Source organism: Podospora pseudoanserina, chromosome 1, assembly GCF_035222485.1.
Source record: "Podospora pseudoanserina strain CBS 124.78 chromosome 1, whole genome shotgun sequence".
Taxonomy (NCBI): domain Eukaryota; kingdom Fungi; phylum Ascomycota; class Sordariomycetes; order Sordariales; family Podosporaceae; genus Podospora; species Podospora pseudoanserina.
In genome coordinates this window covers 5,431,351-5,459,325 of record NC_085920.1, presented here as the reverse complement: position 1 = coordinate 5,459,325, position 27,975 = coordinate 5,431,351, and the positions used below count along the sequence as shown (strand labels likewise).

General features: G+C 51.9%; 10 protein-coding genes across 10 annotated transcripts; 6 read left to right on the top strand and 4 right to left on the bottom strand.

The window, feature by feature from the left end:
• Positions 1–14: 14 nt before the first annotated feature.
• On the top strand, positions 15–701 carry QC764_115495 (uncharacterized protein; the record flags this gene model as incomplete). The annotated part of the gene is made up of 1 exon (XM_062942799.1): positions 15–701. One exon carries the CDS (start codon positions 15–17, stop codon positions 699–701), a length of 687 nt encoding a protein of 228 aa, XP_062805810.1.
• Positions 702–5,017: 4,316 nt separating this feature from the next.
• On the bottom strand, positions 5,018–7,395 carry QC764_115490 (uncharacterized protein; the record flags this gene model as incomplete). Its single annotated transcript, XM_062942798.1, has 2 exons — positions 5,018–6,223; positions 6,280–7,395. The coding sequence occupies 2 exons, from the start codon at positions 7,393–7,395 to the stop codon at positions 5,018–5,020; spliced, it is 2,322 nt and encodes a 773-aa protein (XP_062805809.1).
• Positions 7,396–8,013: 618 nt separating this feature from the next.
• On the top strand, positions 8,014–9,399 carry MGR2 (subunit of TIM23 translocase complex; the record flags this gene model as incomplete). Its single annotated transcript, XM_062942797.1, has 5 exons — positions 8,014–8,822; positions 8,910–8,936; positions 9,009–9,038; positions 9,096–9,186; positions 9,249–9,399. Exons 1-5 carry the CDS (start codon positions 8,774–8,776, stop codon positions 9,397–9,399), a joined length of 348 nt encoding a protein of 115 aa, XP_062805808.1. The 5' UTR covers positions 8,014–8,773.
• A 2,642-nt stretch (positions 9,400–12,041) lies between these two features.
• QC764_115470 (uncharacterized protein) lies at positions 12,042–14,253 on the top strand (the record flags this gene model as incomplete). The annotated part of the gene is made up of 5 exons (XM_062942796.1): positions 12,042–12,136; positions 12,193–12,749; positions 12,809–13,601; positions 13,662–14,084; positions 14,106–14,253. The coding sequence occupies 4 exons, from the start codon at positions 12,042–12,044 to the stop codon at positions 13,999–14,001; spliced, it is 1,785 nt and encodes a 594-aa protein (XP_062805807.1). The 3' UTR covers positions 14,002–14,084; positions 14,106–14,253.
• Positions 14,254–14,431: 178 nt separating this feature from the next.
• On the bottom strand, positions 14,432–15,997 carry QC764_115460 (uncharacterized protein). Its single transcript, XM_062942795.1, has 4 exons — positions 15,567–15,997; positions 14,992–15,492; positions 14,738–14,932; positions 14,432–14,668 (listed from the first exon to the last, which is right to left on the bottom strand). Exons 1-4 carry the CDS (start codon positions 15,633–15,635, stop codon positions 14,591–14,593), a joined length of 843 nt encoding a protein of 280 aa, XP_062805806.1. The 5' UTR covers positions 15,636–15,997; the 3' UTR covers positions 14,432–14,590.
• A 2,544-nt stretch (positions 15,998–18,541) lies between these two features.
• On the bottom strand, positions 18,542–20,137 carry QC764_115450 (uncharacterized protein; the record flags this gene model as incomplete). Its single annotated transcript, XM_062942794.1, has 5 exons — positions 18,542–18,640; positions 18,766–19,399; positions 19,453–19,806; positions 19,862–19,986; positions 20,111–20,137. The coding sequence occupies 4 exons, from the start codon at positions 20,135–20,137 to the stop codon at positions 18,880–18,882; spliced, it is 1,026 nt and encodes a 341-aa protein (XP_062805805.1). The 3' UTR covers positions 18,542–18,640; positions 18,766–18,879.
• Positions 20,138–20,279: 142 nt separating this feature from the next.
• Positions 20,280–21,304, top strand: QC764_115440 (uncharacterized protein; the record flags this gene model as incomplete). The annotated part of the gene is made up of 3 exons (XM_062942793.1): positions 20,280–20,583; positions 20,670–21,106; positions 21,164–21,304. Exons 1-3 carry the CDS (start codon positions 20,511–20,513, stop codon positions 21,302–21,304), a joined length of 651 nt encoding a protein of 216 aa, XP_062805804.1. The 5' UTR covers positions 20,280–20,510.
• A 151-nt stretch (positions 21,305–21,455) lies between these two features.
• RSM22 (37S ribosomal protein S22) lies at positions 21,456–24,484 on the top strand (the record flags this gene model as incomplete). Its single annotated transcript, XM_062940018.1, has 3 exons — positions 21,456–21,535; positions 21,605–21,729; positions 21,753–24,484. 3 exons carry the CDS (start codon positions 21,456–21,458, stop codon positions 24,482–24,484), a joined length of 2,937 nt encoding a protein of 978 aa, XP_062805803.1.
• QC764_0018060 (uncharacterized protein) lies at positions 23,993–24,866 on the bottom strand (the record flags this gene model as incomplete). Its single annotated transcript, XM_062940017.1, has 2 exons — positions 24,775–24,866; positions 23,993–24,515 (listed from the first exon to the last, which is right to left on the bottom strand). Exons 1-2 carry the CDS (start codon positions 24,834–24,836, stop codon positions 23,993–23,995), a joined length of 585 nt encoding a protein of 194 aa, XP_062805802.1. The 5' UTR covers positions 24,837–24,866.
• Positions 24,867–25,315: 449 nt separating this feature from the next.
• On the top strand, positions 25,316–26,673 carry QC764_115420 (uncharacterized protein; the record flags this gene model as incomplete). The annotated part of the gene is made up of 3 exons (XM_062942792.1): positions 25,316–25,360; positions 25,568–25,633; positions 25,672–26,673. The coding sequence occupies 3 exons, from the start codon at positions 25,316–25,318 to the stop codon at positions 26,671–26,673; spliced, it is 1,113 nt and encodes a 370-aa protein (XP_062805801.1).
• Positions 26,674–27,975: the final 1,302 nt, after the last annotated feature.

The following is a 27,975-nucleotide window of genomic DNA, read 5'->3' as shown; positions in this document are numbered from 1 at the left end:
TTGCAGACTTAAACATGGCTTCCAACAACTCTTTGTGGCTGTCTGACGAGGAGTCAGACCCCTCCCACGGGGGCTCTTGCTCTACCGTCATTCACCACGGCCTCCCAGCGTCCAACGCCAACAATTCTCCCTCCTCCGAGTCCACCATTACCCCTGACTCCCATCAGGGCGGCAGCCTCCTTGCTCTTAGCTTTCCCAAACGGACAGTTTTGGCAGCAGGTAATGAGCGAATCTTTCCACCACGCCAACAAAACCTTCCGAGTACTAACTCAACACAGTCGTGGGACACCACGACCGACACCCCCACGTCCCCCCGCAAAACCACCATAAAAATCATTGGGCCTTCGCTCGCTGAGCTCCACGCCTGCCGCGACTGGTACAATTCTCGTTTCGAACAAGCCAGAATCGACCACGAAACTTCTCATGCCCGCGCTTGCGCCGAGCAGGAAAAGGAGTGGCTCGACGGCGAGATTCGACTCGAGAACTTTGTCACCGACCAGGCCTGGCTGGACAACTTCGGCGAGAGGCACACGAAAAACAAAGGTGCGGCGCAGGACAAACGGGTGTGGACGTGCTGCGGTTGCGAGTGCTACAACTCCAGACACGAGCACAAGTGCTCCCATTGCCGCGTGCATGTGAAGTGCGGGGAGTGCAAGAGGCGGTACGAGCAACAGGGTAGGTTCAAGATCAATCTTGACTGAGTCGGAAACAGGAACTTTGGTGTAGAACAACATACAGTGCCTGTTTGTTTGAAGGGGTGATATCTGTCGGATTGTGTGTGTCAACTGGTGTTTTGTAGAGAAAAAGCGAAAATCACAAAAAAAGCTCGTAAAATCACAAAAATACCAAAAAAAAAAAAAAAAAACCCTTCAAAGTGCGTTTCAAAAGTGTTTACGTTCGAACACCATTTTTTTTGGGAATAAACAATTTTGTTGATCTAGTACAATGCCCATTTTCAGATTGGTTGTGAAACAATGTGTGTGTAAGTTGCGAGTCTTGTGAGTGAGTGAAGATTGAGGAAATATGAGCTTGAGAAGTAAGTGTCTTGCGTAGGAGTGAGGGCTGAGAGGTGAGATATGATGAGTTGAGTGGTCAGAGAGAGGTAAGAGTGAAGGTCAAAGTGAGAAATACATTCTGAGTGAGAATTGAAGAAGGTGGGTGACATGGTGGGCAACAGTTTGCTGAGCCGTACCTTCTGAGAGTGATAGATATGGATGCCTGACCCCGGTCTGAAAGAGGAAGGCACGATGGGAAGAAGAACGATCCAATTTACCTATCATTAACAATTTGACACTACAGGTACTTAGGCTCGGATGTCAACAATGAATATTACAACTTCAGCTTCTCCCACCACACCCCATACTAAACTCTGTCCAGCACTTTCGCACCATAAACCGCCCGCCCTTCTCTGAACCTGGCCACCAATCACCCCAGAGTCCCAAGGCGGTCCTTTTTTTTTTTTTTTTTTTTTTGTTACGCCATCCACGAGCTTGCTTTCCAAGGCGGATTCGGTACCAAACCATCCCTCATCCCCAGCAGATTTTTAGCTTTGTGATAAGTACCAAAAAGCTAACCTACCCGGGTACTACTCATCACACCAGCTGGGCCTTGAGCCAAGATCAGCAGCCATTCAACATCCTCAAGCCACACGATATCACGTCCATTCTATGTTTGAACAACAACGACTGATTGTTTTGAGCGTTGCACCAGATGGATGGTCGAAAAGTCATGATTGTAATTTTTCGATTGAAGGCTTTCCGATCGTTGACTTCCAACACGGAGCACATGCTCCGACTTTTGACGTTATCCATCCTCTGCACTCTGCAGGTACCAGAAAAAAACATGTGTGATACAGCAATCATTGGAGATAGAAACAATGGTATGGATTTTCTAGGGCAGAGCTACCGTGCGCTCTGCTGCTTCACCCATGATCTCAACACCAAGGTTTTCTGTTTTGGCAGGAGGTTCGAGTATCACGCATCGACCGCGTCACTCCTTCAACATCATTTTACCAAGTCCATAGCCGAGAAAAGATCGCATTTTACATTCACTTGCCAATTCTACACGACGCAATACGATTGTATTCAGTCTTCAAAAATATGGCCTAAACCAACTCGCACTTATCACATTCTGTGGCCTCCAAGAATGGCAGGTTATCAGTCCAAATCTGGCCGAGTACTCCACCAACAAATAAGGCCTCATGGTCCAGCGGTCTACTCAGACAATCTCAAAGTCTTGCACAACCAGCATGTGAACTAACATGGCTTCCTATTTAGGTTTCGGCCACTCAGCAGTCACGCTCCGCTTGGCTTCGGAGGACCTTTCCGCCCGAAGACAAGACACTTACCGGTTTCAGTACTCAGCGTTTCAGGTGTTTGGGAGTTACAGGAATTTAGGAGCCACAGCCGCCTAGGCGTTTAGGAGTTCGGTACTGGTGTTTAGGAGTTACAGGCGTTTGGAATTCGACCAACTCGACGCGGTACGACGACACTCCTTGTGTTCCACGTTAACTGGCCAACCGGCCACACTACGGCCCAACTACTATCTACCTATACGTCGAGAGTTAGTAGTTAGAAGTAAAGTAGGTAATTAAGTACCTCGTGGTTATTAAAGGTTTCAATAATCGTTAAAGTTATAGGGTACGGATTATATAGTAATAAATATCTATATATCCGTCGGACCTATTTATATTCCTAGATCTTCTTTTTTGTTTTTTACTAAGGACTCTGAGGCTATTAAAGATTATTAGCTGAATTGAACTATTATTCCAAATCTTAATACCCAGCCCTTGTCACACCTTGTATATATTACGATTCACGATACTGCCACACCACACCCCAACGGCACCAAATTAGCTTTCTTCAAGTACATATATTATTACAGTACCGAAATGACCTCGACAGACGACACTATGCTCTGGTAGCAAAGAAAAGTTTCTCCTCCTCGGCAGGGTAGGCAATACGCTAAGTTAAGTCAAGCTTAGGGTCTGACTTGGCTTGCATGTCAAGTAAGTAATTACTTGGCTTATTGCCCACCCTGCTCCTCAGCCGGGGCCAGAGCGTGACGACAACACGTAGATGAGATCGGTGACGGGGATATGTAAGTACCATCTCGTCTGAGCAGACCGCGAGATCACACATGCCTTCTTTTTTTTCCCCAGCCGTTTCTTTTTGGGTTGTGAATGGGCACAAGCATATTTACAAGCCACCATATCAGAGTCACCAAACCTGAACCCCATCATCAACTCTAAAGGGCAGCCGTCCCCCACATATGCCGCAAAACCAGTTTCCTTGGCCTTGATATTTCTCAGATACTGCGATGATTTGCCGCTCATCTTCAACAAGCTGTGTACAATAAATTAAGAGAGAAAAAAAGCACAACGGATATGTTGCGAGACTATTACGCGGTTGATATACCACAATGAATATCTGACGAAACCATTCGCCAATCTACTTACTTCAGAATGAATGTCTTTGAAAGAGCTACTACACAAGTTGGCATCTTGCGATATGCACCAAGATTATGCGCGTAAACTCGTGTGTCTGCGGCCAAGATACGTAGGTTGGTAGCCTTTCCCAAAAAACAACCCAACATACCTATAAACTCAGCCTCATGGTTAATGAAGTCTAAAGCTAAATACAACGGCCATATCTAACCCAAAACAAAAAACTTATTTACCAGCGCGCCAAGTCCCCCATGTTTCTCATGGTCAGTCAAGTGGTCCGAGCCTTTGCCGAAACTCTCAAACTGCACAGCAACCTTGACCGCCACGCCACACACACACACCCCAAGATTAGCCAGTTGGGGGGTCCAAGTAAGCTCAGCTTGCAACAGGATTTGTTGGATCATTGCCACAGCGTGCTATGGCTAATCTCGTTTGCTTAAAAAATCCGACACCCCGTTTGAGGGGGTTTGATGGCTGTTGTTTCAATTTGCACAATAACAAAGATGTTTTCCCGCCGCCTTAGAAAAGTTTGCAGTTTATAGCGATTCGCCTGCGGATGGATAGTTACGAGTGATTGCAGATATGGTGAGTTGCCCCCGTCCCATTCCCTCAGAGGCAAGGCTACTTGACATGGTCACTTATCACCAAAACATCAAGACAGATAGACACAACCTTTCAAAGATGATTCACCGCTCCCATTCCCCTTATCCTACTGCCCCCTCAGCCAAGCGCCAGCAGCAAGGTAGGTAAGTTACACATACTCATAATCACATACCATACGCAAACCGTACGTTTACACGCATCACACACAGCTTCCAGAGAATAACACCATCCATTCCAGTCCTTTCTTGTTAAAGACCCCTACCCAACCCAAACCAATCATCATGTCCTAGTATAACCCGCATTATCCCTTTCCCCCGCTACACATCCAAATACAAACCACACAAGCTCAACAAGTAAAAAGTTCCAAATTTCAAGTGCTCAACAAGCAACCAACTCCCTCATACATCCCTCCGTACAATCCCAACCCATCCCCAAATTCAACAACACCCCAAGAGAAGCACCGAACATAGATTTGCAACAAGCCGAGAAAATCGAGACGCCTAGAATTCAAAGGTTGTTACATGTACAGAATAAAAATGATTTTCATTGGAGAACATGAAAAAAGCAGTTATAACAGAGAGAAAAAAGAGAAGTTGATTGGCTGCGAACCCGCTGTTGAGAGTGCGTGTTTGTGTCGGTGTAAACGCTACGTTAAAAAAAAACCATAAAAAAGGCGAAGAGTACCAGTTTATACGTTCCAAAAAAATGTTGTTGTGTGACAAAGGAAAACCCAAAGTTCAAAAAGTCCAGTTCCGTTCCGTCGTCATCTTCCCCAAAAAAAACTCAGAAAATAGGTACGTAGGGCGTGGTGGGCGAGAGGCGATTAAAAGTTGTTCTTGTGGTTGTAAACTTGTCTTTTCTTACTCATAATCATCATGTCTTTTTTGGTTGTCCTTGGGTGGTGGTCGTCAAGTTGGTTTGTAAACTGTTTGTCGTGACTCAGCGCCGCCGCCATCTCCCAAACCTGATCTACCGGTTTGGGTGCGGCTGCAGCTGCCAATCGTTGATGTACCCCATAAGCCCCATGCCAAAGAGCACAACCCCAAACGCGGTCGCGTACGGTAGTATTTGTATTATCGCCAGAGGACGCTGCCCATCACCCTGCACCGCCAACGCGCCCACCGAGTTGGGCTTCACTGTGACTGATCTCGATACAGGCGAGATATCCTCAGCGTCGTCCGCTTCGGATGCCGCACCGTCGATCTGCGCGTGGGGTTTGGTCGCGCTACCATTGGTAGTGTGCTCCAGCTTTTCCTCGGCCCTTGGGCTTTGGCTCCGGCCACGTCGTCTGGCCTCCCTAGACCGTGACCGTGACTGCTTCTCCGCTGCCCGCTTCTTATCCTCCTCGTCGCGTTGGCGAATCTGGAGGACCAGTTCTGCCAATGTTTTGCTGCCAGCGTCTCTATCAGCCTCGGCCTTCTCAGCCCGAGCGCGGTAGCTCTCCATGTGCTCCTTCATTTTGGCCATTTCCTGGGCCATCGTATCGATTTGAGCCTGGTATGCTGCTACCATAGCCGCGGTCTTATCGACCACCGGCGAGTGACTTCCTGGTTCAGGGGTGATGGTCACCGGGTCAACTTCGGCTGGTGTTTGGGTTTCCGTGGGGGGGTTGAAGGCCTTGTCGAGTTCAGAATGACCATTGACAAGAGGAATGCCCGCAGAGCCATTGACCTTCACATGCGTACTCTCCTCGTTCATCTTCTGCATCTGACCCTCGACCAGTAACCGTGCCTCGCGCTCCCTGTTCAACTCTTCTTCCAAATCCCGTGCTTTTTGGCTGGTTTCGTCAAGAGCCTTCTGGGCGTTATTGAGCTGTTCTGTGAGTTGCGAAATGCGGAGGCTGTTGGTGTTATCAGGAAGAATGGGCGAGATGTTTGCGAGTTTGGGCTTCTCTGTTGGGCCTCGCTTCAGCGACGCAACATCGGAAGATCCAGGGCGAGCGGCATCTGGTTTCTCTGGAAGTGGTTGTGACGGGGGGGGCGCTGGCGGGTCGGAAAACCTTGTTTTCCCGCCATCGGATCGGAAAGAGACATTTCCGTTGACAAAACTCTTGGGGGCTTCTGGCGCTTCAGGTTTGTCCAAGTTCTTGACATCGTCCTTGGAAAGTAGAGCGTTGAGAAATTGGCCTGTTCTAGCAATATCAGCTTGTTGCTGTCTCGCATTCCGAATCTCGGTCTGCAAGTAAATGTTAGCGATGATTAGCTTTCCCTCAAACTCGGGAACAAACATGCCTGGAGCCTCTTGATTATATGTTCTGTGGTGATACTCTGCCAATGGTATGGACGCTGTTGAGCTAGGTTTCCTGCAACTCCAGCGTTACTCGGAGATACGCGACTCCCTGCCATTGCTGACTGATTTGTTGGTCGGCCTCGGAATGGAACACCACTGAGCTGCATCATTGGATTGTTGGAAGGGTCCAGGTCTCCAAAGCTCATTTCCATCACATTATTGGCCGGCGATATGAATCCGGCATGCTCGACCTTGGCGGCGACTTTATGATGAACGACGGTCTTTTGATCCTCGCTAACAATGTCAATACCAAGTTCAAGGTGGTCAGCTGTTTGCAGTTCGTGCGGCTCGGATTCTCTATTTTCAGGCGACAGCCGGCTCCCGTTGACAAATGTACCGTTGGAGGACTTGACATCCCGAATAAAAATCTTGCCGCTGGGGTCGGCCCAAATCTCGGCATGTTGTCGGGATAGCACTTTGCTGTCAAAGAATCCGTTGACAGGTGTTGGGACCGTCTTGTTATTTGTTTGCCGTCCAATACGCAGGGTGTCGGGGTAATAGGGAACCGAGATGGTCTTGCGTTCGAAGCTGCCGTTGAGAGAAAGCAAGTAAAGGACAGGTTGCCGGCCTGAAGCGGCACCATCAGGGCCTCGTGGGAGTCCATTGGGAGCCATCAGTTGATTCTGTGGTGTTGCTAGTATCGATTGTGGTGGCTGTAGTGATGATGCACCGTTGACCCCGTTCGCCATGGGTGGTCGAACCGATGATGTTCTGGCAAATTCGTTTGTTCCTTCGGTTTTGGGATTTGGCCATGGGCCCTTTTGCTGGGGCCTCTTGCGTGGTGCACCGTTTGGCCACGCACCCGTGTCGCCGGCGGAAGACACAGAACCGCCGTTCATTTGAGAACTGGCATTGGAAGTCACGGTGGATGTCGACCCGTTGGAAGACGTCGACGAGACCGACGACGACGAGTTTGATCGCGGCAGAGTTTTGCGAGGCATGGGCATGTTCACTCCTCTGGCATCTTCCGAATTGATCGTGTTAAGAAGCTGGCCTCCATTCATCCATCCCGGTCGGTTGAGGTTTGGAAAGCTAGGGGGACTCGCAACAGCCGTCATGAGGACGGCGTGGGCGATGGTCGGGGCGGTTGGCGGGTAACGACGAGGGGGGGGAGGGGAGGACAGCGAGCTGTCGCGGGCGAGCTCCCCGGCGAGTTGGAATGAGAAGCCCCTTTCGGCCTTCAGCAGAGTTGACGACAAGAAGGAGCGATTGATCTCTGGCAGCGGACCCACTCTAAAGGGTGCGAGGTGTCGTCGCAACCGCCCTTGTTGTGTGGAGTTGTCGAGATTAGCACTGACGTCGAAGCGCAAGTGCTGGCCCGGTCGGGGGTCTGGGGACGGGAGATGGGATCGCGCCGAGAGCCGACGCGCACACCCGGTAAGTCGATGGAAAAGCGTATTCAAAAGACGGGCAGAGAGACGGGAAACGAGGCTGGCAGTGATGCCGGTTTTCGCGGTGGGTTCGGGGTGGCAAGCACGATTTCGGAATGCGACTGCGCCAGGAGGTGAGGTTGACAACCTTGAGAATTTGAGGCAAGGTCTCTCCTGGCCTGGGCGTTGGCCCTCGAGAGGCGCTTAGCGAGCAGAATGCGGGCCGCAGGGTGGTCTGCGCGCACGCGTCCCCTGTTTTTCAAGCCACCTTTGGCTTTTCTGTCTGGAGTCGTCTTTGACTGCTTTGATGGGTATTTGCTCAGCACCGTCCGTCTTAATTTATTAGTACCTATACACGCTTCAGCTGACAGCTTATTGGATTCCCTCTCCAGACCCTCAGTCATCCCAACTGACTTGACTTGAGCTAATAGCAGTTTGGACTTGTGACCATGACTGCCCCTCATGAACGAACTACTATGTCACGTGAGAACTGGTTTGGAAGGGGGGCACCTCAACAACAAGCCACTGTCTGCCACAACAGAAGAGTTGAAAATGGTCCGAGCGTCTGATGCCGTTTCCCCCCGCCTCAAGCCGCCTCGAAGTTTGAGAGAGAACATAAAGACTGCTCCTCGTTTGCTTTGTGCCCATCACGTTATTTGCGTTCTTTACCCTTCTGAACAATACCCTGATGAAGAAACATCTGTAGATATCATCATCAAGCTATTCGATGTGTTCAATGACATAACATGGCAGGGAGCATCTAGCGTCACTGCTACCCCCAGATTAATCAATATTTATCCACGTTAGCTATCAGCGGGGAAATCCGTCATAATTGTAACTTTGCAACTTGCCTAGAACTGACCGCTTTCCATCGGCAAGGCTTAAGTAGCATCAATCCCCGTCCGTGCACCCACATTTTGCCCACGGCAACTTCCAACTGTCGATATCGCATCTGACCACCAGTGCTTGCGCTGCATCTTGACCGTTTTCTGTCTCGACTTTTAGCACAGCAGCAGCTCGTTTGAAACCACCAGTTGACTCGGATTAAACACCCCAGTAGCACAAAATGCCCCCTCCTCCTCAGCATGGCGTTGGACAGTCAAACGTCGACAAGTGTATGCCAACAACCCCGCGGGACCCCTCACGGAGATGGGCAGCGACAAGGACATGGGATTGGGCTATAGGCTAACTTGATGGAATAGTCAAGATGGGAATGTTGATGGGCGGCAGTAAGTTCCCGCCTTGGGCGAGTAGTTGTTTTTAATAGCACTCTTCAGAACGCTAATCATCGCATTGCACAGCGGTCGGCTGCATCATCGGCTTCATCTTTGGTATGCGCTGCCGCTTCGACCACTGAGCATTTTGAGATGATGTCTAATTCAGTCTAGGAACCGTCAACATCTTCAGATATGGCGCAGGGCCAAACGGCATCATGCGAACACTCGGCCAGTACATGCTGGGTTCCGGCGCGACATTCGGGTAGGCTGCGGTCTTGCTGCTGTCTGGAGAATTATCGTGGTTAACACATCTTTGCCTCCCAGATTCTTCATGTCGATCGGCAGTGTTATTCGGTCGGATTCGTCGCCCATCATTCAGGAGGCCTACCTCCGCGCGCAAAGACGCCCAATCATCATGACCTCTGGCGCATTCCGTCCTTATCAGCAACCCGTTCGCCGCAGCAACGACAACTAAAGAAACAAGAAACAACGAAACAAAACACCAAGTCCGTGTCATTGACACATTGTATATATGGATCGCTCGGTGGGGCGAGATGGGAAGGCGTTTGGAGAGGGTGGACACCCCATGGCTATTGTGCTATACATCACCATGTCTGTGCAGCTGGGAAGCACTCTGATATTGAGAATATTACCAAGCTTAGCCAGGATCAAAGCAAAATCTCTGGAGCCACAAGACTTTGCGGATTATCACTGGCCAAATTAATTCTTTGCACTCGACCAACGATTCGGCCAACTCCTCGTCAGGGGCGCTGGCAGGTGAGGAGATGGTGACGGCATTGACTGACCCGAGGATGCAGAATTACACACACTTGACTTTCTTCGACTGTTCAGGAATGCTGCCAGAGAACCTGTCCCTTCGCACTTTACACTTGACCGCACTTTTGTGGTGTTACCATCGAGGTGCTGTTCTTTTTCTACGCGTGGTCTTTTGTTCTCTTCTCGGAAATACGAAGTGTGTGAAACAGCGATTTGGAGTGTTGGGCGGGCAAAGTCCAGAAACTCGAAATCGTCCCGGAACGGAGGAGACCTGTTGTGTTGCACCGCCGTATCTTGGTCTGTCGGACAATTTTAACCTGCATCCCTGGACTGCTAATTACCGAGGGAAGCATAGGCTAGCTGCTGCAGGGAAGATCTCCAAAATCGATAGGCTCGTCTCCCCCAGACAGTCAACTGCCGTCCGTCGTCTCTTCACGTCGAAGCAGGCCGCCGCCTGCAGACGCAACTGACACCTGTAGACACTAAGGCAGCTCGATGGTTGACAGCAGCTGAACGCACCCCCTTTTTGAGAATCGCTTGGTTCCTGTCATGGTCGTCGTCAACGCCTTGCGTGGAGTCTCTATCGATCTGTCCATCTTTCCACGCCAGCCTGAATAACCTACTCGCACAGCAAGGCAAGCAACTGCCCGTGTTGCATGGAAAACGAACAATTCATCTATGGACGCATAGACGAATATCTGGCTGCACGATGGAGATGAGGGTATCCTGGTGGCCGTGGGACGTCGCGACTGAGACACCACAAGCGGTCTTCAGTCCGTGTCCGACCTCCCCCCCAAGTCCGAGCCCTAGTTTTTGAGCAGCCACAGCTCGGCCGAAGCTTTCACAAGGACTAATGGAATGAGATATGCAACCACCATCACGAAGTGTTCCTCTTCAGCTAGTGGTTCCAACGACATGGCGACGTCAAGACGACCTGAAAGCCACCCAGGAAGCCACCGGATGTTTACCATGTTCTCTAGGAGTTCCTGAAACACTTATCATGCCGAAGATATACTTGGTTCTGCGGCAGTGGTGCTTCCAAGGCCTTGGTGTATTGATTTCGTTCTTGGTATGTACGCCTTCCGCTTTAAGGACGCTGCACTGCAGCGTCCCGTCCAGCGGGAACTCTGCCCGCACGAGGCAATCATTGCAACACTCAGTGTCCTTTGGTTCGCCGCTACATGATCTCGAAGTTGCTTGTTTCCTCACTATTTCAGCCATCCATGCCGTCATCCCAGCGCCCTACTATACACCAGTGCCGAACCCTCGGGTAATTCTTCCGAACCCTGAACTTGGCACGGACTTGCAAAGAAAACCAGCTCGGAAAGTTTTGAAGCCAAGGTCTCGTCCAGAAGTTAATTCTACGCGACGGTGGTTGTTGTAATCATGGAAGCATTCGAACCCTGGAGATTGGGGAGTGTGTAACTCGCCGAGCGAGCGACCTCGAAAGGTGGACAACTGTGGACCAAAACGGATACGAATGATGCTGCTGACTTCCTTTTCAGCATCGAATCTGTTCACATCTGTCGTGTCCACCAAGACACAGCAGCTCTGTCACAAACATTCTGAGGTTGTCAATGATGATCGCCCTGGCGGTCGGACCTGCCCAAAGCCCTTGCAGAGGCGAGCGGCTCTGCGATAGGCCTCTTGGCACTCAGCTCATGGGCTCTTCCCGCGCCACCAAAGGGATCACCGCCCCCCCCGTTGCAGCATGCGGGTGATCGGACGGTGCGATCAGCCCAGCGGGGCGGAGACCCCCGTTTTCTCAACTCTCCCTCATTGCTCTCAAACCCCCTAGCCCCTTATGGCTTGGCATCATCCCTACATCGCCGAAGCACTCCTCCCCGATCACAGCATGCGACCACCGGCTGGGCGGTAACCCTCACCCGAAGGGATATCAATACTGAGTTCAGGTCCATTGTCTTGGTTGCCCTCTTTCAGGTCCGTTGTCCAACCCACCTCGTCGACGGTTCAGCGACGCCCGTCAGAGCAGGGATTGGGGCTCGGGAGAGCAGGGCAGCCACCAGAAGGGCAACACCGGAGTTGATCGGGGTTGGCAATGACTGTGCTATTCTTCTGCCGTGTGAACTTCACGACATGTGGCCGCGCAGGGGGAGACGCCATTGGCGTCACGACGGCCAAGTCTCACAGTTCAAGGCCTTTCTGTGGCCCATGCTCACGGACGCCCTCGAGACCGTTTAAGTATCCAATGTCTCTCTCAGACAGTGGAAACCTTCTCTCGAGTCTTCAGCAGCGGTGTGACTTCCTTTCCAGTCATTCTCTTGTCGCCGGGTCGGGCTTCTCTTTGTGCATTCTCCGTCTCCCATTCAGTTGCTCGCCATGGGTGTCATTGGCATAGTCAAGGGGCTTGCCAACTTTGCTGCCCTGGCTCTTTCTAATACCAAACCGGCGTTACCTCAGAAGAGGACAAATGGGTGAGCAGGATGAGAATCAACGGGCAATAGGGGTTAAGCTAACATGACAACTGCAGCGCCTCTCTTCTTGGGACGTTATTATTCCCACTGATTCCTTTCATGCTTACCAACAACCCTCTTCCTGACGGCTATCCATGGGGCAAGCTCACAGACTCGGGGACCAACCCTTATGTCGAAAACCCACACACGGGCGTGACGAGATACTACGACTTCACAATCAGCCGTGGGCTCATCGCCCCAGATGGATATGAACGCGAAGTTCTTCTTGTCAATGGTGCCTTTCCTGGGCCTTTGATCGAAGCAAACTGGGGTGACATGATTGTTGTCAATGTGAGGAACAACATCACCAACCCCGAAGACGGCACGGCTATTCACTGGCACGGCTTCCTGCAAACAGAAACCCCATGGGAAGATGGAGCACCGGGTATCTCGCAATGTCCTATCCCTCCCGGAACCAGTTATCGATACGAATTTCTTGCCAGCTTGTACGGTTCGACGTGGTATCACGCTCATTACTCTGCTCAATATGCTGGTGGTATTGTTGGACCGATGGTCATTCATGGTCCTACTCAGGCCAAGTACGACGTTGATCTTGGTCCCATTCTTCTGAGCGGTATGCTTCCATCTGTCAAATATCCCAGCACAATCACTAACCGTGGTGTTCTTTTACAGACTGGTATCACAAGGAATACCATGACATCGTCGAAGAGATGCTCAAACCCAACGGCAGCCCTCGTGTGGTGTCAGACAACAATCTGATCAATGGCAAGATGAACTTTGACTGCTCAACTGTTGCCCCGGGGGACAAGACGCCCTGCACCAACAACGCTGGTATCTCCAAGTTCAGGTTCCAAACCGGCAAGACCCACCGTCTCCGTCTGGTCAACACCGGTGGCGATGGCGTCCAGCGTTTCACCATCGACGGCCACACCTTCACCGTCATCGCAGAAGATTTCACCCCTGTCAAGCCATACAAAACCAACATGGTCATCCTCGGCGTGGGTCAACGCACCGACGTGCTCGTGACCGCCAATGTCGGCAAACCTGACTCGGCTTTCTGGATGCGTTCCAACCTGACCAACTGCTCCCCCAACCGTCAACCCAACGCCGTAGCAGCGGTGTATTACGACAAGGCAGACACAGACAAGGCGCCCACCAGCCAAGCGTGGAACATCCCCGAGGACCCCTCCTGCACAAACGAAGACCTGGCCAAGACAGAACCGCTGTACCCCATGGCCGTCCCCAAACCGACATACACCCAGACGATGGAAATCGAGCTCTTCAAGAACGCGTCCGACGTCACGCTGTGGAAGTTCAACGGCGTCTCGATGAGGACTCACTACAACGAACCTGTCCTGCTTGTCGCAAACGAGGGAAATTTCACCTTTCCGAGAGAGTGGAACGTGGTGAACTACTACAGCAACTCGTCAGTTCGGATCATTGTGCGGAACCGCTCCGCCGGACCGTAAGTCCTTCCTTCCCTCCTCACCCCCCTTTCCCCCGTTGCTGACATTTCTCCCCAAAGTCACCCAATGCACCTCCACGGCCACAACCCCTACATCCTGCACGAAGGGCCAGGCGACTGGGACGGCACCATCACCCGCCCTTCCAACCCCCACAGGAGGGACGTCCACATCGTCCGGGGCAACGGCCATCTCGTCATGCAGTTTGACGGGAACCCGGGCATCTGGTCGTTTCACTGCCACATCGTCTGGCACGCGAGTGGTGGCTTCCTGGCGAACTTGGTGGTGGAACCGAAAAAGGTGGACTGGCTGAGGATACCGAGGGATGTGGAGCGGAATTGCAAGGCGTGGGATTGGTGGACGAGGTTTAATGTTGTGCCGCAGATTGATAGTGGTGCGTAAGGCGAGGTGGGGGTGTTTGTATGTAATAGGATGGGGAAAAAGGGGGTGGTTGACTTCTTGTTTGATCATTTCTGTGTTGTCTTTTTTTTTTTTTTTCCTTTTTTTTTTTTTTTTTGGATATTGTCTTTTAGTTGGGAAAGGAGGGGGGTTGTTGATGGGACCGAGGTGTGTTGAGGAGGATTTTAGGGTGTATACATCACATAGCACGACAGTCATTTACCAAATATGTAGTTTCTTTTTCCGTCTGCCCAACATTTTGACCTTGGATCTTATGGTATCGTCTGTTTTCCTTGCCACCTGATGCATGCAGGCGATGATCAGGGTGGTGGAATACTGCTTTGTTTACTTTGGTGGGGTCTGCCTCAGGGGTCGATTGAGATGTTGGTGGTAATCAGTGTGGACAACCGTGCCAGCACCAAAACGATACTGTGTGCTGCTGACTAGCGGGTTAAGCGCTCTTGCTATTATCTCTAAACACTAGACGAAGTTCAAGGCGGACCTGCGCCTTTCCAGCCCCCAATGATCCCGATTCGTTCGTAAACTCCCAAAACCATCGCTTTACAGAATAATCGCTACCTCTAGAGGCTTTTCATTGTTCGGATCCTTCTGGTCTCCAGATCTGTCTACGATCGCTCAACTTTTTAGACGACCTTTTGGCAGCACAGTCCTATATTCAGAAGTTAACATGTGTGTAGATATGCAAAAAGCACCTCTAGATGCACGAAACCCATCTTACCGCGCTATTTCTCCCAGGTTTCTTGGGCCCACACGCCGGACAACACCAGCCACTACGGTCGGATGTCTGCTCACAGCTCCCTTCGGCATAGCATTTCTCACCACGTTTGATCACCTCCAAACAATGGCAAGGATGTAGTACACGAGGTTTTTCTGCACTTGCCAATGTGGGTTTCCGCCGTCGTCGCCGGCAGCACTACACCAAACTAGTTAGTCACTTCGTGGTTATTCCGCTGATAAGGAGTGAAAGCATACTGCATCGATGCATGGCCTATAGCTACACACCTGGTTTGTGCGGCCTTGTGCGACTATCACTCCTGTGCATCGGAGCGGTAGTTTGACCTTGCACTCGATCTCTGGGAGCGAACATGGGCAGATCTTGTCAGCCACAGCTTTTTCGTAGGCCTTGGCTTTTCCCATGGCCTTGGCTATTTTGTCTTGTGGCGGGTCTGGCGGTAATGGCTGCTGCTGTAGGAGCTGCCTCTGTAGCGGGACTTGCGGTACCAGCTGCTGCTGGAGGAGCTGCCATTGTTTGGTGACTAGTACCGACGGCTGCTGCTGTAGGAACGGCCACTGCAGCGGGAGTGGCGGAGGTAACGGCGGCTGCTGTAGGAGTTGCCTCTGTAGCGGGTCTGGTGCCAACGGCTGCTGCTGTAGGAACGGCCACTGTAGCGGATCTGGCGGAGGTAACGGCTGCTGCTGCGGGACTGGCGGTAACGGGCTCCATGCCGGTCGTGTGGCCGGATTTATTCGTTCCTAAATTCCAGCAAGAACATGTCAGTGTTGACCTCCGACGGCCTCAAAGTCGAGTCATTGTATTGGGCACTTACATTACAACCTACGCATCTCCCCTTTGGCCCTGGCCGCCTATCCTCTCCTCTGCAAACACATTGAGCCATGGTGGAAGGAATACAGCTATACAGTAAACAGTTGTCGTGGATAAACCGGTCGCTAAGCGTGATGTGTGTCGATATTGGCCCTGCTATCGAACTCGAGAAGGATGGGCATGTGGCGGAGCGGGAGTTGAACGAGGAAGAGTTCAAGGGGGTCTGAAGCTGGCTTGCTTTGCGTCCGTGGAGTGGGGTGATGGCATGATACAGGAAGGGTCAATACCTCACAGCCCAGGGGGAGCAAAGGAAGGAGCTCGACGATATGCTTCAAGAACATCGGCCGAGTCAATCGACCCGATTTTGAAGCTGCCACCCTTTATTAAGTGGGAGAATTGCGGTAGGCATTTTCACGCTGACCTTCACAACACTGCCAGCTCTAGGTATGTATGATGCCCACTGGCCACCATCATTCTCGAGTTGCAATTCAAAGATGAAGCGGAGACCACAGCAAATTAGAGGGCCAAACTTGCACCGCATCCTGTTACTTGAGTTCCCCTTTCTTGGAATGACGTGTTCCCTCCCACAGTGGTAAAAATCACCATGGTTAGCTCCTTCCTCACGACGACGGACCGTGAGGCATGGAAGGCAAAAGTCATGACATGACATTACCTGGCGTTCACCCTCTTATCGCGGCTTTCTCAAGCCATCTGTTTATGCTGCCTATCCTCTTTCCACAAACCTCTCCTGTCCCGCATGAACAACCCACTTGCCTCCTGACACAGCAAAACAACACCCACCTCAAGATAGCACTGCAGGACTTTGTCCTTTTATAAGTTGACAGTCTAACCACGACTATCACATACGACCATAACCAACTGAAAGCTCGTGATCCCGTCCGCTCTCCCCTAGATAAGCAGTTGAGTGCCGAACTAGTACTCAGGTGGGTGACCACTGGGGAATCCTCGGTGTTGTATGTTTTTGGGCTTTTTTCGAGATAAATTCATTTTTTGCTGCTGTTGAAGTTGATGGTATTTTGTTTTGATAGACTTGTGATAGGGGTTGTTGGGTGGCGAAATTTGGTTGGTTGTGAGTGTTTAGGTGCGCATCCCGGTAGATAAGCATTCGGAGCATGAGTTAGCTTTGGGGTGGTGGGTGGGATTTGTTTTGACCCCCTTTTTTGGCGGGACAACCTGGCTACACACACACAAACATACTGTGGCAATCATGTTCATTTCTGGACCGCTAGAGCTGGTCGTCAAAGGCACTTATTATTCTCTATAATCAGCCATACCTCTTGCGACGGATGAGATAACCGAGACAGCCCAACATGACGGGATGAGATTGGCGATATCGTGTTTGCCGCTCTCTAAGAAACCGTAACGTCGGGAGTGGTACCGTACCCACAGCCATGGCTCTGGATGACCCGACTGATCCTTCGTTACTGAGCCCCTAAGCTGCATCTTTAGATGTGCTCACCTGCCGACGTGTTGCATAATATCACCAACAAAACCTCCGAAGGCTTTTCTCTGTTGGGAAAGCAGCTCACCGCTACTGCCCCCGCCTCGCATCCCGAGGGATGCGTGTGTGGGAATGGCCGTTGTGAATAACACGGAGGCTGGCCGGCGGAGGACAGGTTGCTTGGTAATGTAAGGGTGTTACGACATGACGCCGTGGCTTGAGTTGGCCTTGATGACAGCCAACATGTGTCTACCCCGGATTCGGGTCAGCAAGCCCAAGGCTCGCTACCGATGTGTTGGGGCTGTCAAACCTTTTGTATTTCTTTGCCTCGGTTTCGGTTGAGGTGGTTGTCGAGGAGGAACTACATCAAGTCCCTGAAGATCTGTCAGAGAAAAGTCATTTTCCATCTCTTCGTTGGTGGACTCGGAAAACGCTAAGCGACTCTCACCAATTACCTAAATCATGAAATGCCAACCCTTATGTCAACCCAGTAGACTCCCGCTTTGACCTCTTGGTAAGATTAGCATGCGTCGAACACCAGCGGCTTATTACTGCCCAACTGCAGTAGTCATTGGTGAACTCGGCTGACAACATTACCTGCCATCTGTATCCTGAATATCTTCTTCCAGCCTTGGTCAACTGTAAATCTGTCAGATCCTGCTCGTTCTTCCAGACTGTACCACGACATGTCTCTATCCCGGAATTACGGTGTTAGTTGTTGTACTCCTCGTGAGAGGACAGGGTCTCTAGTCTTTATCCAACTTCGAGCCCACCAGTACAATATGAACTGCTTGGTATCGACAGGCTAATACCACTTGACAAATCAAGCGTTCTAACAGCAATACGCAAGGTTTTTCAGGGTCCAAAAACCAATCAACAAACACAAAAAAACGAAACTATTGATCCCATCCAACCCCTTAGCGGTAACCCGGTACCAGAAAGTTGCCCGCTCACCTCATATGTCCTCCTCCCCTCAAACCAACAACCACACCCACTAGCACCTCTGTATCGCCTCCAACAGCTGCTAGATCTCCAAGCGGAGATTTCAAAGATAGGTCAAAACTTTCAACATATCTCGGTTACCTTTGCGCCGACCCTAGAAAGGAATTACAAACCCCAAGGGAGATCCCCTACCCACCTCCTTTGCTTTCTCATGTTCTTATTCAGAAAAGGGATAAGAAACCCTCTGTTATACAACCTGTGTCTCGCAGTAGTACAAGATAAACGAGACATCAACAAATCTGTAGAAGATGGGGGGGTGCGCGGTGGTCTCCCTAGCCGAGCCTGCCGAGCCCCCGACCTTACTCGATCAATCATAACATGGTCCCAACCCAAAACCTGCAGGATGACTGCATCCCAAGTTTCTTCCTTACCAACTTTGGCCAAAGGAGGGCAGATTTGCGGGGTTGGCTGTGCTGCTAGTCATATCCTTTGAGAACAAGAAGAAGGGGGTGTGGTTCTATGGGTGCGTTCCGTTAACTGGATCAAAAAGCTGGGAGTGATGGTTGCTGACTTACTCTGTCAGGGGTAAAATGCCAAGCTGGCATTTTGTGTAGCCGGACAAAGAAGAAACCAAGATGTAAGATGAAGTAAAAAAGGTTGAGTTCGTCCGAGGCCTTGGGCATGAGATAGAGGGTAAGCCAAGGCTGTGTCTTGCGCCACTTTTTCAGCTAAACCCGAAAACCATCAATGGCACCATAGGAGCTTTGGCCTGTAGATATGCTGTGAGAGTACAACTCACAAGAACAAGAGAACTGGGATAGGTATCTCAGCAATCCCAGACCAGATATACACCAGCAATAACTCATTATTTTAAACCCGCTAAAAAAAGCAAATTCCTCCCCATCAAACCCCCTCAGCTATTATCCCACAACCTCCTCAACGCAGTCAAAGCTATCAACAAGCTCTCGTCCGTCCTGATCCCCCTCGTCCCCTGATTCGGCAGCACGTTCACCCAGTGATCAAACAGCTCCTTCGTCCTCGCCCCATGAATCCCCATCTGCCCCAGATCAGGATCGTTCATCGCCGCAAACTCCAATCCTCTTGGCCCTCCAAACACGATGAGCATGTGGTTGAAAGTAGCAGTTTGGTTGTGGTTAGGGAAAACCTTTGAGAGCGGAACGCCACGCTCCGAGGTGCCGATGGAGAGGTCGTAACCGTCCTCGTAGGCCGAGGAGGTGAATACGTCGGAGAGGGACTTGGCTTTGCGCACGCTGTAGCCCCAAAAGTAGCCGCCTTCGGTTCTGGGTTCGGCTGGGTTGACGGGCTCGGGCTTGCCTTGGGAGTCGTCGGGCATTTTGAGGGTTACGCGCGTCTTGGGAGGGATGTCTTCGGAAATGGTGACTGTTTCGGGCATGCCAATGTCGACGGCGGTGCTGGGTGTTGTTAGTGATAGCCAAGTGCAAATTTGAGGTGTGTGAAAACCTACCCCTTGCCTGACCGTGGAGGAGCTTCGAGAGTCAGACCCTCGCGATACGGCAGCCACTCATCCTTGTGGGGGTGGTGTGGCATGTCCAGACCGTGCAGTAGGCCCTGAGATTTGAGGTTGGGGTGGATGGGGAACAGAACTTTGCGCATGAATGGTGGGGTTTCCAGATAGTTCAGCAGATGCTCCAGAAAGTGTGCTGGTTCTATGTCGCCGGTGTACGCATCTGGATCAAAATTCCTGGGGCGTTGTTCAATTGGGCTATCGTCGAAGATGACGACCTCGTCCACCGAGAAAATGGCAAGCGCTCTGGCGATGGAGCCCGCAGCAGTTGTCCTTTGCTCTCTTGTTACGCAGCTATCGGGATTGTCAGTCTCATGAGCAGGGTTTGAAGAGTAAAGGTGAGACATGCCTGGTGATTATGCTGGTAGGTACGGCAATCGAGATGGTCCAGTCTCTAGCGCTTGTAGGCTTGAAACGCTCTTTGGTGTTGAGGATGCCATTTCCAACACCGGAGTCAGTGTCCAACCGGCGTTTCTGTGCGTTATTAGTTGAGTGTCCAGTTACAATGTACAGTGAGATGTGTTGCGCCCAGTATGCGACTCTAGAGAAAAAGCTTCGTCTCCCATGAAGGGAAATTCGCAAAATGGACTCGACGTACTTTGGATTGTGGTTCCCAGCTCGACATTGCTTCACAAGATCAAAAACTAGATACTGGAGCAAAATTATGGTGAAAATGGCTGATGATGGTCAAAGTTGCAGCTTACAAGAAGTTTTCAGACACCCCGAGCTAACGGCAGAAAGCTTCCAAAAACTTGACCGCCTTCTCAATCCCACTCAAATTGTCGGGTCAACCCTAACCCTGCCCCCTGGCAAGTGCCGATAAGGACAGCTTTCCCGTCGCAATCCTTATCGCATGTCGTCAGTGTCGGGATGCTGCTGACTGCCTACCTTATTCCAACAACTTCCACGCGCAAATCATACAACTTCATCCAAGCCTAAACGAAGAGTTCTTTTTGATATCACACAGAGACTCTTGATTGCTATTCATCACAACCAAAATGCCTGATCAAATCACATCCGCCGCCGACTGGCGCTCCACCGTCAGCAGCAATGCCGTGGTTGTCGCTGATTGTAAGTGCCCCTCCACCATTGCGCCGCGTATCATAATCACCACCACCACCACCACCACCATGATCTAACATCTTCGCACTGTATAGTCTACGCCGATTGGTGCGGTCCGTGCAAGATGATAGCCCCCCATTTCGAGTCTCTCGCCAACAAGTACGCCAAGCCCCGCAAGATCGCGTTCGTCAAAGTCAACGTCGACAACCAAGGCGAGGTCGCCCAGCAATACGGCGTGCGCGCCATGCCCACCTTCCTGATCTTGCACAATGGCTCCGTCATCAAGACTATTCAAGGCGCCAACCCACCTGCTCTTACGTCGGCTGTTGAGGCGGCGATCAAGCTTGCTGGACCTGGGGCGGTAGGGGGGTCGTCGTTCAGCAGTGGTGGTCAGAGACTGGGTGGGACGCCGGTTGGGGGGCAGAGAGTCGGTTCGGGGCAGAGGGTTGCGAGGCCGATTTCGTGGGATATTAATCAGTTGGTTAATGCTGTGCTGAGCTTTTTGGGCTTGTATTTTGTTTCGTTGCTTTCGGTGAGTCTGAGCAGGATATCTGGGGTTGTAGGTTGGGTGATTGCTAACGATGAGCAGCTTGACCCCTACAAGTCGGCAGAAGCGTCCCGGTTTAACAAAAAGAACCCGCCGGCGGCGGCCAAGCCGGCGACTGGGCCTGGTGGGAGGCCGGCTGGACGGGCTACGTTCAAGACGTTGAATGATTTGGGGAGTGAGTGATGTCTTTTTTTTGCAAGGAAATGGTAGCAGATCAGGGATTTGGCGTTTAGAGCAAGCGAGCTGTACATATTGGTAATGTTCATTTGATTGGCTTGGTCATGTGCTGCATTCCTGTCAATAATGTAAAAAGGTCTTGACAAAAACAAAGGACATGCAGATGCAGATGGAAATGTGTTGTTGTGGTAATGTGGTAAAGGGGAAAAGATTCCGGCCGTCAACTCCTACAAAGAAGTACGATATTTCTACTCATCATGTTCATCTGTCATCTCAAGACACTAATAATTTGCTGGAATACCAAAGGCTACAGGGGTGGGGTGGGATTTTGAAGCTCGGGATCTTTTCGCCCCTCGCTCGAGCTTGGACCCCTCCAAAAGCTCTGAAAATTCACCATGACGATTGCCCCTTGAACCTCCCAAAACACCTTAGTATTTGACATCCACACAAACAGCACAACGGACGACCATGCTTTCGGCCGGCAAACTCCAGAACAGGTGTCCCGGATGCCGGGCCCAGGTTCTGGGCTTCTACGATGCTCTCTTGCAGCCGCGCAATATTGCATCCCGCCCGTTTGTCCGCCCGCGCGCGACGCCAGTCACAGCAGCTTCGAGAGCTCTCAGTTCGAGATCTCCACAACCAAACCCTGTCCGACCATTCTCGACGACCAAACGGGTGTTCAACGAGGTACCGCCGACCGAAAAGGATACCGAATCGCAGTCAGCAGAGAAGGAGGCGCAAACAGTAGAAGGATCAGGGGAAGCAACAGCAGAAGAGATCGAACTTCTTGTGCGCCAGGCGAGGCAAACATTTGGAAACACGTTACCCAAGGACTACTTCTCAAGAGAAGAATACAAGGTATACGAAAGATTATACGGACCGCCACTGCGCGAGACGGCACCGGAGGATGTTGGCCTTCCGCTCAGGGACGAGCATGGGGAGGTCATTGACGAAACGACGCCCGAGCACGCCTTATTCAGGGAAACCGAACATGGAGACTACGAACAGGTCCAATACAGGATCAACCCAGCGGTACCAGGGGGTGCTGTAGAGGCTGCAGACACTGCAGAGCCTGGATTCCCCGGGGAGCTGGCCGAGGAAGCTACCGATCTAGAGGCACAAGCTGAGCAGAACCAGCCAGTATTCAGTGATGCACATATCGACTACCTCAATATCACGGCCAACAACTCGCGCGAATACCATGCTCTGATAAAGCTTCAACGAGATTTTGAGGCAGCTGCCGCACTTCAGCCAATGGATGAGATTCACGAAGAAATCCGCGAGGACGAAGGCATCACCGAGCAGGACTATCCAAGGGAAGAGGAGGAGATTGAGGAGGACGATGAGTACGACCCCGGGACGGAATTCGAGGTGGACGAGTCTCGCGACACCAGGGAGCATCCGTTCACTTCGATGGGCAAGTTCAAGACTTCACCGAGCACCATCTACCTGCCAAAGGCCAGCTTTGTTGAGCCGATTAGCACGCTCCTGAAGCGCACGGATTCCACACACATCAGGCAGTGCGGGGAGGAGAATCTCGGTGGCCCTGGTTTCCCTCACGGTCCGGGATCACCTCGGTCAAAGGTCAACGTTCCGCAAAAGGGGCTGGGATTGCAGGCCGGCGTTGGCTGGATGTCGGAGATTGAGGCTGATACGTTCCTCGCTACCATTATGCCTGCCGTATACGCCACGGCTATGAGCACTCTGGTGGAGGTCAGGAAAAGGCTGGGACCTGAGTGGCTGAGGGGCTTGCTCGCCCGAGATGGCGGCCCCCGAGTGCTGGATGTTGGCGCTGGTGGTGCCGCCCTGGCAGCCTGGCAGCAGGTGCTTCAAGCCGAATGGGACATCCTTCGTGAAAACGGCGAGGTTTCGGATCGGTACCCCCCTGGAAAGAAGACAACGGTCGTCGGCAACGACCACCTTCGGCATCGCGTGTCCCGCTTCTTGCACAATACGACCTTCTTGCCCCGTCTGCCGGATTATCTGCATGTAGCCAATGAGCACGATATGGGCGTCGGTGACAAACCGGCGCCGCGGAAGCAGTACGATGTCATCATTGCGTCCCACCTGCTGATGCCGCTGGACAAGGAGTACAAGCGGAAGGACATGTTGGACAACCTTTGGAAGATGCTCAATCCGGAAGGTGGTGTGCTCATTCTTCTGGAGAAGGGGCATCCTCGAGGCTTCGAGGCGGTAGCCGACGCTAGAGACCGCCTCTTGGACAACTTTATCCTCGCACCCCATTCGGAGCCTCACGCTGACGAAGTCCGGACCTCGTCTCAGCACGTTCGTGAGCCCGGCATGATCATCGCACCTTGCACCAATCACCAAAAGTGCCCCATGTACCACCAGCCCGGTTTCAGTCCCGGCCGCAAGGATTTCTGCCACTTCCAACAGCGCTACATCCGGCCTCCCTTCCTGCAGCAGATTCTTGGAGCCTCTCGGCGCAGCCATGAAGATATCGCCTTTAGCTATGTCGCGGTACGCAGGGGTGCTTACCCAGAAGGGCATACGCCGTCGGCAGATTTTGCTGCTGCTGCTGCTTCTGCTGCTGCTGACATGTCATCTAATGCCGGCCCATTGACCACCATCACCTCTGATAACGCACCCGTCTACGTGCAGGGCAAGGAGGCTTCGGATCTCGCTTTCAAGGGTTACGAGACGGAAGATAGCAAGAAGCCCCATCCGCTCTCGTTACCCCGCAACATCCTCCCACCGCTGAAGCGCCACGGCCATGTTACACTCGATGTCTGCACACCGCAGGCAACGATTGAGCGGTGGGTGGTGTCCAAATCGTTCTCCAAGCAGGCGTACCGGGACGCTCGCAAGGCTCAGTGGGGTGACCTGTGGGCTCTGGGCGCCAAGACGCGCACCCTTCGCAACGTTCGCCTTGGCAGGGCCGGGCAGGACGCGGTTGTGGTGAAAGATGCTGGCGTGCGCTCCCGGCGGGCGCTGGAGGCGGCGGGTAGGAAGCGGGACAAGGTGGTGGAGATCAATGTGCACCCGCAGTTTGGTGTCACTGGTGCCTATGAGAAGCATCCCCGCGGCAAGACTCCTGAGCAGAGGAGATCCAGGAACGGCAGGAAGGTCAGGATTGAGAATCTGATGGAGGAGATGGGTGCCAATGAGCTTCCTGATCCGGATGACATTGAAGATGCCGAGTACCTGAAGAGCAAGGACCTCTAGTTCACGATTATCCTGTAAAACAGAATGAGTACTCTGTAGGATGGAACAGTTCTTTGACTACCGGGACACCCGGCAAATGTCATGACAAGGCTGTAGCTGCTTTCTCCTCCCTTCCCGTTGCTGCATACACAACGCAGAAAACTAGTTGACGGGCTACTGCAAACCACCACTCTGCATCAGTCGATGCTACTCTGCCCTTGTGACAAACGCTCACCAAGTGCAACTGTACATACAGATACTGCACACCGCTTTGAAGCAAGGCTGTTGATCGTGATGAAATGACTTTTTACCTGTTCCCGGGTGATGGCCTGGCATTAGCTCTGCAGTTTGCGGGACGGTTTTCGTGGCACATTTCGAAGAACCTTCTTTCTTAGGCATGCGCTATCTCGTAAATTATTGATTGTACTTAGAGAAGGAGTGAAGGGGGGGAGGTTAGAAGTGTGCCAAGAGTTGTCAAAACTGCAAAAGTGCAACACTGGCCGGCTTATGCCGTTGCACTAAGAAATACACTAACGAATGCCTGCCGGAGCGGGGCGGGGTGGGGTTTCTTCACGCCGAACCGGTTCGGCCCCGACTTCTCGGTTTGGTTTTTTTTAATGGTCCTCTCCTCCTCCTCATCCCCTCCTGCTCCTGCGCAAGCTCCACCTCATCCCCGAGAGCCAGGGCATGGGGGCCCCGTAAAACCCGCAAGGCCCGAACATTAGCGTCCGAATCCCACCGTCTCCACCTCGCGCAACAAAAGAACGATTCCAACCAGCCCTGAAACCGAAACTACCTACCCTAACGGCTGGCGCGAAAGGTACCGTATCAACGGCTCGCACCTGTGCGATTATGACCATACAGAGGCTTGTTAGTTACGACTACGAACTGTCTTGTGTGTGTGTGCCTTGCTTGCTGTTCGGCGACCACGCATTTGCGCGGTACCATCGCTTAGGTACACACCCTGCCGCCGAGCGGCACTCTCCGTCCTGGGATCGCTTGCAGAGTGAGACACACACACCTTCCCAGCTGGCCGGATTTTCTCAACGTCCTCGGCGCCCACTAAACGACGGTCTGTGCCCTTTGTGGCTGACTCCAAGCCAGGGTTTTGAATCCATCCTCAACACTAGACGCAGTGTGAACAACTCCTCGGAACCGGTGGTTGGTTACGTAACTATCACCCATCGTCAATTACACACATAGGACAGCCTCGTGGGACAGCCTCGCCATTTTCAACATCACCAGCCTCACCCTCCTTCACAATGCCTCCCCCGCTAAGACTTCAACACATCCACCTCCCCTCCCCCTCCCCGACCAACCTCCCACCATACTCCCTAGCCAGCAAACTGCAATCCCTCCTCCGCCGCCACCACCTCAACTTCAAAGACAGCCCCTCCACCAACCCCCCACCACCACCCTTCTTGATATCCTTCACCCCCTTGCCGATCTACACCCTCGGCCGGCGCCAATCCTCCCCTTTATCTCCGCAGGAACTCACCCGGCTATCCCGGCCACTATCCTACCAGAACCAAACCCTCCCAGTAACAACCTCCCACTCCCCCAGAGGAGGGCTGACGACCTACCACGGCCCGGGACAGGTAGTCCTCTGGCCGGTACTGGACATCCACTCCAAGCGCCACAAGACTTTTACCGTCAGGTGTTACTCCCGACTGTTGGAAAACACCACCATCGCCACGCTGGAGAAGATGTTTCGCATCAGGGCCTTCACCACTGAAGACCCGGGGGTGTGGACGAGAGTGGGGGATGGTAAAGAAGAAAGGAAGATTGCTGCATTGGGGGTTCACCTGAGGCGACATGTCAGCGGGTTGGGGACTGCGATCAATGTTGACATGCCCGGGACGGATGAGGTGCTGAGCGAGAGGGAGAATCCGTGGAGGAGGATTGTGGCTTGTGGGATTGAGGGGAAGACGGTGACGTGTGTGAGGGAGGTTGTTGCGCACATCACCGCCGGGGAAGGGCCGGGGTTGAGGGGAACGGAGGAGGTGGCTGATTTTTGGGGGAGGGAGCTCAGCGAAAGGATTGGGGTTGATGGGGTTGACAAGATTTCTGGGGGGAGGGTGGCGGAGTTGCTGGAGGAGGCTGTGGTGAGGAGTGAGGAGGGGTGGGAAGGGGGAGAGGAGGGATATGTTGAAGAGGTTAGGAGGGGGCTGGGAGGATGGGTAGAAGAGGCTTTGGATAGAGGGGTTTGAAGGTGGTTGTTGACGTAAATGAAGCTGTGTATAACTAACTGTACAACACCAGACTGTACATACCATTAACAGGGGTAATTATGCAACATGAACCCTTTTGTATAAAAAGCTGGGTACAGCACCCACCCACTCAACTCGGTTGATCTTCAAGACACTCTGTTATCTCATCAACCAAACCGCCATGCTCTCTTGAGTCTCAGCTGATATCTGATATCACTTCCTTCCCGCCCCCATCAAACAAAAGCACGCAATCTACCCAAGCAAAACAAACAACTGCACAAAATTTCAGCATCTATCACAACTCACTTTTGCAAATTTGCACATTTTCGATAGCCATATGCACGACACACACACACATACACACACATGCTGCCTGCCAGCCTTGTTCTCATTCGACAATTCTCTCCTGCAGGTTCATTTCGATTTTTTACTCCGACATCGCAAAACAGAACCTTGTGGAACGATAAACACCCTCCCCCCCGAACAAAAAAAAAAAAAGCCTCAATGAGAGGTGAATATACTGAAATTCTCAACTCCTTGGCTAGAAATCAGGTACCTGCCCAGGGCCCCTTATATCCGAGCTTTACCTGCCCACCTAGGCATTCAATTCGGGAGAGATCTCCATACTTAGTCAGCTCGTTACTTTACCTGAAAAACGACCCAGCGGGACCCGGATGAAGATATCCCCAACATGCATCAAACATGACTCGGTGTTCCCGGTCAACTCTCTTTTGCAGTAAGATAATAATTTACCTCCAGTCCGGGGACACTTTTGGGCTGTGGGCTGGTCTCTCGGGGCAACATCACCACGAAGTTTATTCACAGCCAGCCAACCTGCCATGTAGGTACCTACCGACCTACCTTTCTAATCTTGCACATGTGCACAGCGCAGGAGATAAAGCACAGCACAGAGGCAGCCAAACAAAACACGAAAAACATGTCAGTCAATGGCGCTGTCCAACTTCCTTGCCAGTCAGTGTGCAGTAAGCCCGACCAGTTTGACTCAGAAGTCCCAGTCAGCAGTGTTAGTTCAGGAGCATGTTCTGTAAAGGTATTGGAACCTTTCTCAGCTCCATTGCCTACCAACAGCAAAAGTGATGGTGTCTGTGCTTGCATTTCATCCACCTACCTTGCCTATCCAACCACACATCAGCCAAGGTTACACGTTTCTTTTTCTCCATGGGAGATCGATCTTATGCTACGTGTTCGCCATGCACCCCCAAGATGCATTATGCAGGCCCAACAACCAACCCCTTAAACAGCAATAATCTTCAATAACAGAGTAAACCCCTCCCTCCCCCA